Source organism: Molossus molossus, unplaced genomic scaffold (assembly GCF_014108415.1).
Source record: "Molossus molossus isolate mMolMol1 unplaced genomic scaffold, mMolMol1.p scaffold_m16_p_1, whole genome shotgun sequence".
Classification (NCBI taxonomy): domain Eukaryota; kingdom Metazoa; phylum Chordata; class Mammalia; order Chiroptera; family Molossidae; genus Molossus; species Molossus molossus.
In genome coordinates, this window is record NW_023425344.1 from 232,339,483 (window position 1) to 232,353,058 (window position 13,576).

General features: G+C 39.6%; 1 protein-coding gene across 1 annotated transcript; it reads right to left on the bottom strand.

The window, feature by feature from the left end:
- Window positions 1–267: 267 nt before the first annotated feature.
- On the bottom strand, window positions 268–11,199 carry DIO2 (iodothyronine deiodinase 2). Its single transcript, XM_036274118.1, is given in 3 exon segments — window positions 268–1,673; window positions 1,675–2,246; window positions 10,963–11,199. Coding segments are annotated over 3 exon segments (816 nt in total). The 5' UTR covers window positions 11,185–11,199; the 3' UTR covers window positions 268–1,651.
- Between the last annotated feature and the right edge of the window lie 2,377 nt (window positions 11,200–13,576).

Consider the following 13,576-nt stretch of genomic DNA (forward strand, 5'->3'; position numbering starts at 1 on the left):
ATAAGAACCTTTGTTTGTACATATAAATACAACCATGTACTGTGATTTGATAGCATCCTTATATTAATGATACAAAATTTGTAGGTTGTATTCTTTTAGAGGTTGTATTCTTTTGGAGGTTATAATATTTAGATATTACTTATGTTATTTATAGGTAAAACTATCACGTCTTTATTTTAAAGAGAAATATTATATATATATACATGTATATATTAAGATAATTTTATATTAATGTACTATAAAGGCCTTAGATTACTAGACCTCAGCTAATAGAAACAAAGGAAGAAGGAAGACCCAAGTCCCAATTCACATGTCAATGGGAATTCCATTTTACTAAATCCCATGCTACTGAGAATTGCCTTACAGCAAAGCCTCCAAAATTACTGATGGAAATTTTCTCTTCCTCTATTTTACAACTGAAGAAACCATGTTTATTTGTACTGATCATTCATTACAGTTCACCTACTTAGAAAGGAAAGTAGTGCTTAGCTGAATGGGTAGAGCATCTACCTCCCACAGCATCTGAGTGTGAATCCACATACAGACTTTGAGCTGAAGAGCTCAGCATTGAAAAACACTTCTGCAGACAACGAGATCAAGAATGAGTTGGGGCACATCATAACTGTAGGGATGGAGAGGGGCAGACCAGGACTGCTGGACCCACTGGTTTTACCTTTAATCAGTATTATTCACCCACTAAAAATACACACACACACGTTTCAAAGGTAATTATTTCCTCCCAAACCCCTCAGAAATACAAATATTAGAGTGTGTATTTTTCTTTCAATCCCCTTTCTCCCTCAATCTAGGGGTATAAGATAAATACATTGATTTCCCGTGTATATTCTCTACGCTACTTTTAGTTGAGCTCCTTCTTTTTCTGGCCTTGTGTATGTCTCCATGTTTCTGGGGGTAAGAAGTTAGTCTCACTTTCAAGGTGAAACTCTATGAAGCCTCCTAATCCTTCTGTGTCCTCTTCCTAGTTAGCCAACTTGATTTTCTTCTAGTACTTCCCTCACCTGCCTCGAAAGTAACTCTCAGATTTCAGACGATTGTTCTACCCCTCCAGGTAGGAATCATTCTGGATATCTACAAATACACTTGTGAGTTCTGGGATGTTTAGATGAGCATAGAGCACTACATGGCTAGAAACTAGAACATCAGAAACTAACATGTTAAACATCAAGGTTCTAACCACATGGCCCAGGTTCAAGGCCTCATTATGAGTGAATATTTAAGATTTTTTTAGTTGAGCTCTACCCATGTTGAATAAAGCCTAGGCAATACTCATACTAACAAGAACAGTAGCTTCCCTAACATGGTAGTCATTCGGGTATGTCTTTTCTTCAGGTCTCAAAGCATGCGTCAGCTGTAGCAAACAGGGTTTCTTCCTCTCCATTTTGGGGCCTTTTCAATAAGAAAAAATTTTAAGTTTTTTTTAAGAAAGAGAAGTGTGGGGCTACTACTGAGCCCAATGCTATTTGAGTGGTGAAAAAAATATTGAGATGTTAGAGGTTTATGTTCTTCTGACAGGTAAATTTCTGTCTTTCAGTGAGGCAATGAGATTCAGTTGAAATAGTGGATTCAGTTCTTAGTTTCCTTTCCTTTACATATATGTATATATATGTAAAGCTCTATTTGAATCATACCTTTAACCAGCTAATCTAATTTCATCTCTTGTTGAAATTCTTCTCCAGCCAACACCGGACTTCTTGAAGATTGTAGAAGAAGGGGCCCTTTCCTCCCAGATAAGCAATTTTCTGTCTCTGCACAATACACACACGTTCAAAGGCTACCCCATAAGCTACATTGGCATTATTGTCCATGCGGTCAGCCACAACTCGGCACTGGGGCGGCAAGGAGAAACGCTCCAGAAGCTGATGGGCTGCTGCACATCGGTCTTCCTGGTTCCGATGCTTCTTCACCTCAAAAGACAAAGAAGAATCCCCAGGCACCGCCCAACCATCTGAAGGATGAGCCTCATCAATGTAGACCAACAGGAAGTCAGCCACTGATGAGAACTCCTCTACCAGTTTTCTGAAGGCTGGCAGCTGGTTAGTAAAAGGAGGTCAAGTTGCTGAGCCGAAGTTGACCACCAGTGGGCGCTCAGGGCTGGCAAAGTCAAGAAGGTGGCACTCGGCTCCATCAATTGTCTTCTCCTGGGCACCATTTTCACTGTGGTCACCTCCTTCAGGCTTGGAGACATGCACCACACTGGAATTGGGAGCATCTTCACCCAATTTCACCTGGTTGTGAATAAAAGAAAGAGAAAGAGAATGCCACATTAAACACATTGTCACTTCAATTCACTTTATGTGAAAACAAGTGGCTCTAATAAAATGTGGTAAACATGTATTGATTTGAGTAAAGACGCACCATGGCAGGTAATGTGAAGAATGGCCCTAAGGAATAAAAGTCTTTTTCATTCTGTGTAATCACTGCAGGTAATTATTTTTATCATTGAAAGCACTGTGGTTAATTCTCTTCATAATTAAGTTGAGGTTGGTATTCTTCGCTATCCTTACTTTGCTGTCAATGCTTAGCACACCTTATAGAACAAATGATTAATTGACTTCATTTAAAAAGTTAAATGGTCTACTTTAAGAAAAATTATCAGAGCCATGGAACATAGTACCTCTTTCTGAATTTTCTCTTCTAAATTCTAAAGCACTAAGAAATGACCTTTACTTTATTGCATGACGCTAAGTCATTTAATCTTACTCAATGGACAGTGATACCAGTGGGCTCTATTCCTGGCCAGAGCTAGACAATGTGGGGTCCACCATTTATAAAAAGAGCCAGTCCCACTTAACCTCTTCAGAACTTCAACTTTCCCATCTGTAAAATGGTGATAATAATGCCTGTCTTGCCCTGGCCAGTTTGGCTCAGCAGTTAGAGCGTCGGCCTGTGGTCCTGAGAGACCCGGGTTCGGTTCCCGCTAAGGGCATGTACCTTGGTTGCAGTTTGTCCCCAGCCCTGGTCGGTTGTGCGGGTGGCAGCCACTCGATGTGTTCCTTTCACATCGATGTTTCTCTCTCTCTCTCTCTCTGTTCCTCTCTCTCCCTCCCACTCTACCTGAACAAAAAAATGGAAAAATGTCCTCGGGTGAGGATAAAAAAAAAAAATAATAATAATAATAATAATAATGCCTGTCTTCCTCATATGGTCACAGAAGGAGAACATAAGAAATAGAGCTCTTTATACACAATAACTCCCTGTGTGGAAGAAGGCTGCCAGTCTTAGATGCCACCCAAACAGGTAAAACAGAATTCCACCCTATGGCTAATTCTATGTTTAAAAAAAGAATTAGAAGTAATTTGAGCTCTCACCATATGACATCCTTCCTGGAGGTTTCTACAGTTACTGCCTATTTTTGTTTTTTTTTACTAGATCTCATCATTTTTATTAAACAAACAAATGAACAAATAAAAACATAAAACTATTCCAGAATTCTTTTTATTTCTCATTTTTCATGTGTGTGTTTTTTCTGTTTATTTTCCTCTTTTTATCTAGGAAGTCACAAACCATTTACTTTTCTACCATCCACTTTATTAACAAGCTCCTCTACATTATAAAATACTCAGGCAGACGAGATATAGAAGAAAATTGTTCCATGTGCACCCTTTGCATGTGGTTTAAATAGTTGAACAGAGACCAAAGGAAAGTTTGCTGGCCGTTGGATCTGTAATTGATAATAAAAAACAGGCAACATAAAAGAGCCAATTACTTCAGTTTGAATGAACACAACTGGATCTTCCCTTAGAATAGTTTAATCAAAGCCAATAACATCCGGGACAACTTATGGAAGTACAATTGATTTTTATACACTATCCTTAATATTACAAAACACTTCCAACTGGATCAACTTATTCTTCTGATATAAATACAGCCACATATAAAACTACTGTTAATTGAAATCACTTAGAAGTGAATTGTTAAAAATTCAACAATCCAAAATGATATAAAACATTCAAGGGTTTTTATACAGAAGCTTCTATCTAATGTTAATGCATAACTCATTTTAACTGTAAAGAAAGAATTAAAGAAGCCCTGTCTCTCGCTTCTGAAAAAATCTTAGCAGGGCAGGTTCAAAACAAGGACTATTAGTTTTCTAAAAGAAATCTTAAAATAATGCTTTTTTTTCTTACAAAAGCAAGCTGTTGGAGTGATTTAAATAGGTACATTTGTTTTCGATCACTATCAGAGAAAATGTTATTTTATTTATATTAATTGTCTTGGTTAATCTATAAGTGACACTAGAGAAAGAAAAATAATCCCCTTAGATGAATTATTTAATTTCTTTATTTTTTTTTTTACTCTTTTCTTGAATTTTTAGAGTAAAATTGGTTAATACAATTATATAGGTTTCCGGTGTACAATTCTATAATACATCATCTGTGTATTGTATTGTGTGTTCACCACCCCAAGTCAAGTCTCCTTCCATCACCATTTATCCTCTATTTACCCTCTTCTACCTCCCCTCAACCCCCCTTTTTCTCTGAGAATCACCGTACTATTGTCTGTGACTAAGAGTTTGTTTGTTCATTTGTTTGTTTGCTTAATCCCTTCACCTTTTAACCCAGCCCCCAAAACCCCCCTTCCCACTGACAGTTGTTGGTCTGTTTTCTATCTATGAATCTGTTTCTATTTTGTTTGTTAGTTTATTTGGTTCATTAGATTCCACATATGAGTGAAATCATATGGTACTTGTCTTTCTCCAACTGGTTTATTATTTTATATAAACCACACTTATATAAGTTTCTGAGGTATTAAAATATACTTAAAGTTTAAAGATATACATATACATTTAAAGATATTATAAATCTATAATCTATGGGTTCTTTTTGTACTTCTTTGTAGATTAGGTGGTAGGTAGGACTATCGTTACCTTACCATTATATCTTTTCCACTTAAAATAGCAGTAACAATTCTAGCACAGCTGCTTTTTACCATATTGCTGTGCTGTGTTCCTCAACATACTTAAACCATAAAGATCTGAATGCATTCAATCAGTCTGCATCCATTAGCTGTTGTACTTTATGTTAAGTGAGCAATCCATGCACAGGGGGAAAAAATCATGTCTGGACTATAGACTTATAGGCTCTTGGTGTGTGAAAACATCCATCTGCCTTTTGGAGTCATTTTTAAGACCAATCAACAATCGTGTGTTCTTGTTAAGTGGGTTTCTAACGTCCTTGGCTCTCACCCAAGCAGAACTGTTGATCTTTGCATTATTCCTGATTATTCAACTGAATAATCTAATCTGATGCTTCAGTCACAGGTGACTCTTATTACCTGAGGTTAATTTTCTTGGAAAGTTAAAGCACTTTTTTCTTTCTTCTTAGTGACAAAATATAATTCAGCCACATAATTCTTTCCAAAACACAGACATACCAGTTTACCTTAAAACATTTAGGACAAGAACAACACCTTAACTCTAAAATTAAAACATAAGAAAGATAGCAAATACATAATATTCTTTGTGTGTGGAGATTTGGCATTTTGTTAAACTGGGATATAGATATAGATTATAGATAGATATAGATATAGATATAGATATAGATATAGATATAGATATAGATATAGATATAGATATAGATATATAGATATGTATTTCATATATATATGAATCTCAAATATATTCATATTTGAATGAATATATATATTTGAATGAAAATTAAATTTTACTTCAAATATACATATTTCATTCATTGAATGAAAAAAATGTATATATAAATGAATTATTGAATGAATGTGTATGAATGATAGTTGTCATAATCCTAGGTAGGGGGTCAGTGAAGAACTGTATATTTAATAATAACTTTGACCTGCAATGAACATAACCATATTTGGGTGATTAATGAGCTCATGGAGATAGATAATTTTAAAAAATTAATCCAGGAGCCCTACTGGAGGGTACTGTCATAATCAACACCTCAAGCTGTTGACCTCTTCTTGATTATCTCAGCTGGTTACTGTATAAAATGAAAATTGTCACTCCTGTTTATTTTGTTGAACATATATGGGATCCCACTGCAGATTAGAATGTCATTAACATATTCTGTTCATGAGAAATGAATAGTTAAGATCAATGTTGTTAAAAATACTATGTGGGAAAACACACACCCATGATTTGTATGTCCAAATGTGAGTAGACTAGTAGTCTGCTTTTATAAGTGTCATACGCTAATCATAAAATTTATACATCCGAGCTAAAAACCTGCTGATGGAGGATAATTCAGCAATAAAAGAAAACATTAGAAATTTAACATATTAAACTTTGCTTTAAACAACAAAGAAAATCTTTTAAAGATTTATTGTTCATTTCTCATTTTCCCATTTGGTCACCATGAAAATTGAATTATTATGACTAGAATTTTAAATGGAGAATTTCTAGGTTTGCTTGGTTATGTACCCTGCCGAGATGGGATGGGAGCATCACCATCGTCTTCAATAATGGAAGATTCTTTGCTTTCCCCAGGAGCAGAGCATTCCTTGACAAAGAGCCAAAATGATGAAGAAAATAAAGCTGGTCCCATAATAATAACATTTAGGCTGCAGGAAAGAAGCTCAACAAAAACAAGTTATCCCCTGATACTCCCAAACTTTGTTTTAATTTCCCACAGTGGCACAGAAAGTCTCCTGGCCACAAGTTACCTATCATCTTAATTTCTCCTTCTTAGAGGGTTTGTGTTTGGTTTTTGTCCTTAATGAGACATATTTGCCAAAGAGGCATTCAAAAGGCATTTTTTACTCTTGCGGAAGAGTAATTAGGTCGGTACCTCTTTCCCTGCCAGCATTAGCCGCTCTAAAGAGAACCCTGCCCAGTATTTAATGCCCAAACACAAGAAGCATCATTTCCACTAATTGGTCTTGAAGTTCCGATGTTCCCAAAGGGTTCCTTTATTTTGCAACAATCAGAAAAGACATACGTAAAATGCAGTATCGTCATCACCGACTTTTATCTTTCTCGTCTACATGATTACAAGGGCCCTTTCTTCAGTTTTTGTACTCTGCATCAACACACCACCAACAGGAGAGCAAATAAAGGGCTTGCCTTCTTACAACAGGGCACATCTCTGGGCCAAGCCCAAATGTTGCGATAGCCATGTTTATAAATATGAGCAAGAGTGTCACTGCATGGCGTGTGTATGACTGTGATTCCCTTGGTGAAGGGGTTCGTTTTACTGACAGCGTTCAGTGCCCTGGGAAAGGGGAACGCACTGTGCGCTGAGAAATGCAGGGTGAAAGGAACAAAGAAAGGACCATTCGTCAAGTGGAAGCTGGAAATAGAGCATATACTATTGACCTTTTTTTCTTTTCTTTGCCACAGCCTGAGTAAGGCTTCTGGACAACACATTACCTAATCTCATGATAGCAAGTAAAGCAAAGGATAAAAATGAGGGGTGGGTATGTGGCAGAATAGTTTTTAGAGCCCCTTCTTGCTATTCAAAGCCCTGGAACGGCTTTATTCACTATCAGGAAATTTCAAACTCTTTGACATAATGACCAGGCTGCATCGATGTCTTTACAAGCATAGCCAAACAATTATTACGCAGCCGTTTAACCATTTACATTCAAATTGGCCAAATACATCAGAGTTGGAGAATAAGCTACCTACTCTCTCCTCTGAATTCAGTACCCTTTTGGTCATTCTCTTTTTCGATTCCTACCTGGAAAACTTAGCTCTGAGCTCTATCGTTTCCCACTGTTTCACCCAAGTGATGGACAAGCTCTGACTGGGGTTCATTTTTGTGTTCTTTTGAGAATGTTTCTCTCTTCAAAGAGCCATTTTCCATTGTGGAAACTAGTGTCAAAGGCTTGAGGAGAATGAAGAGGAGGAGGAGGAGAATGTTAAAGAGACCCTTTCAAAACCAAAATTATATGTTCACAGGAATATATTTTCTGTACCACTGTCATATTAACCGTGAGGAAGCGAAACTGCTTCTCAGACTCTATAGGTGTGTTTCCTTTCGCACGTCATTTAGGGGGTCGCGGGCTCCCAGGCAGGGCAGTGCGCCCATCGCTGCTATTTCAGCCTTCGAGCACCAGCAGCAGGACGCCGTGCTAGACACTGACTAGGGAGACGTACCTACCAAATTATCAATTATTCACCCCAATCTCTCAAAAGATTCCGTAGACCTACTTTTTCATCACAACAGTGCATGGAACTCCCTCTAACCAAACCCAAATCATCTTTAAAAGCTTCCCACAAAGTCAATTTTAAATTGCATTCAGCATATTCATGAAGAAGAGGTGGTTGTGTGTGTGTGTGTGTGTGTGTGTGTTGCTGCTGCTCTGTTTTAATTTCTCTATTGCCTCTTGTAACAGCCAAACCCAGAGATAACCCTTTGACTGTACCTTCTCTTAAAATCTTCCCCAAAATCTGCTATTCGACAACAAGAAGAATTAGAAATGACACATGTAATCATATCACATGTGCGTATAGTCATCCTGGAAAACTCTGCTTCAGGGGTGGCAGCCTCAGAATAATGCAAGTCAGGATTGTGAAATACTGTGATGCCATCTCCTCCAGAACCTCCTCCAGGGTGTCACTAGAAATGGCTACGCCCGAGAAGGTGGCACAGATGACAACAGCACTTGGGAAAGTGATTCCACCTGTTTCAGAGATTCCGGGTGACCCTCAAATGCCACGACAGCCACCACCACCCTTGCCATACTGGGAGACAGCAGGGGACCTAAATCAGTGCACATTGTGTTTACCATGTTTCCATTCATTACATACCCAGTCCAGTCTGGTCTCTGGACATGTGGGTTCGTGGGATGCTTCCTCCCATGGTGGTAGCTAGTAAATAAATCATTAAAAGCAAACTTAATAACATCAGTCGTGAATGTGGTCACTAATCAAATCAGCAGGGGAGGAATGAACAAACCATAGGCAAAAAAAAAAAAAAAAAAAACCAACAACAAATCACTCATCCTTCTCAGTTCCTGGAATAGGAATAACAAAATATTGCAACACAATGGAACACTATACATTAATGAAAAAATAAATAATAAAGTCTATTACAGAAGCATTTGTTTGCTTTTCCCTTGTAATTTCAGTAAGTTACTTAATAGGAGACACAACCTCATTTAATATCTGTGGGCAACATCACAGACCCTATATTTGATGGGAGAGCTATTTATAGGAGTAGATATGCATATAAGTAAAATTATCCTAGGCAGTGACTTTTTTTTATAGGCAAAAGTCAGTTCTCTTTCAAAAAAGTGAGAGTTTAATATGCTGAGATTATACCACTGACATTGCCATGTCATCTCCCAAAACCTACAAATACAAAAATATAAACATTCTACATTCAGTGTATGCACTTGTAGAAATGAAATGATCCCCTCAATATCTTCTTATCACCTCTCCTATTGGCCTCACACACACAATGTAAGTGCATTTTACTGTTAGAACTTGAGAATCATTTCATATTATTATAAAAGGATGTTTCATTATTGACGAGAGTTCTGACAATATTCTTATCTTCAGAAATAAACGCAACCCTTCTGCAGGTTACTCTCAATAACAAAGACATGTATTCTAGTAAAACTTCCCTAAATCATGTTGGATTTTTTTCTTCTTGGATACTTGTTTGATTTTCATTGGAACAACCCTACTCTGGATTCTTTGTGACTAGAAGTTAATATCCTGTCCTTTCCTGGTGCACAGGTTTAGTTTTCTAGTGTTTATTTATGGAGAACTTATTCCCTCTCCCTTCTTTTATTCTGAGTTGTATCTCTGGTTCTGAGGTGCTACCTGCCTATGGTTCACCACTTCATTGGCTTCCATATTCCTGGCAAACTCCCTTCTTTGGGAACTTGGACACGGTTCCCCAATACTGTTAGGGAAAACCAACTGTCTGCTTTGATAGCAACTTTTGCCAAATGAGTCAATTCTTCTTGCTCAGAGACCTTCAGGAGTTATATGGGCATAGGGGGAGGGGGCAAATTGACTGAGGACCAATGAGAAAACGTTCCACTTTGCTCCTTCAGATGAGTTAAGGATGCTCCAAGCAACAAAAAGGCTAAAATGCCAGCATTCTTCACTGAGAAACAAAGATCCCAACCCTGGCTCTGAGAGAGCAGCCCCTGGGACACGACTTCCACAGGTAAGCGAGGTCCCTGCTTCAGTGTTCAAGGCAGGTGTCCTAACAGCTTTGAATTTAACAAACCATAGACCTATCTGCTCTTTCTAAGACAGCGTATTTTACTTTGGAGAAACAAAGCAAACCTGGTGTCTCGCACAAAGTCTGGAGTTCTGAGCCAGTGCTAAGACCTTCCTTTTGCACACTGCCATCTAGTAACTTGGGGTGGAGGGCCAGACAACCTCTCCTAAAGGGTCCAGACCAGCACCACATAGAAGACACTGCTGCACACGGGCTTGTGTTCATTAACTCTTACCTCTCCCAGAAATGACATGACTATGATGCCAAACCACACCTGTTGTGACCATTTTCTGCAGCCTTGTCCTCTCCTTAAGAGTCTTGGTAGCATTTCCTTTTTCCCTCTTGCTTGTCCAAGCCCATCCTAGACCTGTCTTTCCCCATACAGCCCACCTAGCATCGCATCAAGCAAAACATCAAAATCCCAGTTAATCACAAGCAGATGAAATGTATCAGGCTTCCCTCCCCCAACATCTTCAGACTTTTCCCGAAGTTATCCTGCCGGCACAAACACCTTCTACTCCAAAAGCACAGCACGCCATTAGATGCCCCTTGTTAGAAAGACTCCTTCTCAGGTCACGCAGAGTCAGCATGGCTTACACCCTGTCAACCCCAAATCTAACTTGTGTGACAGGTGTAAGAATGTCAAGGCAGGCGCTCCCTTGAGCATAACCACTCGGCCCCCCAATAGGGCTCCACAATCTCACCCCAGGTTTCCCAAGGGGCCTCCAGTCCCCGACACTGCAGCCCCTGCCCCTGCTGAACTAAGAAGCCCCTCCGGCGAGCTCACCTGTTTGTAGGCATCAAGGAGGAAGCTCTTCCAGACGCAGCGCATCCCTTCTGAGGTCAGCATGCGCCTCCACTCCCCGCGAGTGGACTTGGAGCGGCTCAAGAGCAGTACCACGTGCTTGAGGAGAATGACCGAGTCATAGAGCGCCAGGAAGAGGCAGTTGGAGAAAAAAACTGGCAGAATCTGCAATGTGATCAGCAAGTCTACGCTGAGGATGCCCATCTTCTCTGGCTCCTGAGTCAGCTCCAGTGTGCGCCGTGGCTCCCCTTCACCCTCTTATTTAAAAGGGGGTGGTAATAGAGGGGGTGGGGAGGGAAAGGGGAAGGTTGGGGGGTGTGGGGAGAAGGAGAAAAACTAAATTAAAAGGAAGCCCAAGCTCTCTCCTCTTTCAAAGAAGCAGAAATGGCAAGACCAAGTCCAGTCTCTCCAGCCCAGCAGTTGGAGTGTGCCCATCAATTCATTCAATTCGGAGCTGCTGCCTTTTTTTTTTTTTTTTTTTTTTTTTTTTCAGGATTTAAGATGTTAAAAAAAAAAAAACTGGCGTACCAGTCCCTAATCCAGTCACCCTCTCAGAGTCGGTTAGAGACAGGCAGTTAGTTCCACTTTCATTTCCAAGCACCTATGAGCCTGGCAGAGACTGCAAAATTTTCTTGAGCTTTTCATTGTCTCTATGTTCAGATACGGAGCCTGTTTCTTTCTTGAATTGCCAGAGTTTTTAAAATGTGCTTTAAGGGTAGTTTTTTTTTCCCCCTTCTTTACTCCGTTTTACACACACTTTCTGTTCTCCTTCCCCCAGCCTGTCTCACTCTCTCCCTTCTCCTGGGGCGGCTGGCTCCTCTCCTCTCCACACTCCCTCTGGCTTTGCTTCGTGCTATCTGTGGTGCAAAGTGCTCTCTGCAGCCCAGTGAGTCTCCCTGAAGCCTTTTATACATTCCCTGGCTAATTGCTGCAATAGAGAAATGAAAGCCTAATCTTGGTAAAGATCTTGACGTCATTGAGAAAGAGGGCTTTACTTTGGCCAGGACTGCAGTGAATAGAAAAGCAAAACTCGACAACTTTTTTTTTTTTTTTAGAAGTGGGGGGGTGGGGGGAGGGACAGTGGAATTTTGCTTTGTGATTTAAAGAGAGAGAGAGAGAGAAAAAAAAATTCATACCTCTGACTGTTTTTAGGAAATGCTTGCAAACTTTGGGGAAAGTGATTTACTAAAATGTGTAGATTTGAGAAATTAACACTCTCTCCTCTGATTATTATTATTACTGTTATTATTATTTATTTATGAGAGGGGTTAGAAAGAAGGGATCCTGGAAGACAGGTAGAGAGGAGGAAGAATAGATTATTGCTCTATTTCTTGGAAGATGTGAATGCTTACATTTGGTCTTTATACCTATATACTATGACTGCCTCTCATCAGGATGTGACACGGTTCCTTACATTTTTTTTATTGGACTTTAACAAAATTCAAAGTGAGTTGTGAGGTGGAAAACTTTTCAACTCTTTGAATACCATCACAGCATTTCTCTACAGCTTCTTGCTGAAAATTAATGCAAGTATTCTTTTCAGTTTTGCTAAAGTTTCCAATGCAAAATAAAGAAAATCTTCCAGACATGAAAGCCAGCTAGATGGCCCAATCTTCTTTTAGTTCCATTTGACTCTATGCAGATTAAATGAAACTTCCCATCCAATGGCATTAAGAGGCCATGGAGCTGAGAAATAAATTCTTTATAAGAGAGCTCTCTGCACTGTGCACTTACCCTGCTTCTGTTCACACAACTCCCAAGAGACCTGACACTTTGGAAACCAACTTTTTTGCGTAAAAAAAGTTTTTAAATGGAATGTGTAGGTGAATCAGTTCAAGAGCCACGCTGACCAGTCCCCAGTGGCCCGCCTCTCCCATCAGCCTCCAGGACCCACCGGTATTTAGGCAGACAGTGTTTTTGGCAGAATGCCATGACTGCACCTCATTCCAGTTATCCTTCCTCACTTACCTAACAGATCACCTCTAGGAATCATGTTTTCTTGGAAGAAGGACTAGCAAGTATACACCCTGGAGTGGGGATACAGAATTTTAATTGAAAATTAATTAGCTGACTCGCATATGTTCACAGAGCTCTCATTAAGCATGAACTGAGCAGTGGGTGCAAGCCTTTGGTTCGTATGTGTTTCTGTGCTTTGTCCCTGGGGCGAAAACCTGCAAGATCACAGAAATCATTTAAAAGACTTGAGCAGGGTCATTAATTGGGGGGCTCGTGGGCCAAATTTTGCAGGCAGATGCATTTTATTTGGTTTGCATGGTGCTTTTTGTCTTTTAAAAAATAATTGAATTGAGAATGCCTTTAGGTTTCCTGAGACCAGGTATTCCTGTCTGCTTTTGTCCATTGCTGTCTCCCAGCGGTTAGAACCATGCCCGGTACACAGCACGTTCAAGGAGGGTACACCGAATGGATGAATGGGGTGGGGCACACACACTGCTCCACACTAGGGGGCACCCTTCACATACAATACAATATGACTGGGGTGCCCCAAAATTATATATACCCTGGTGGACTTAGATGTGACCCTTCCCAGGTAACACAACCCTCACTACACCCTATTGTCTGAAAAATATGATTCTTT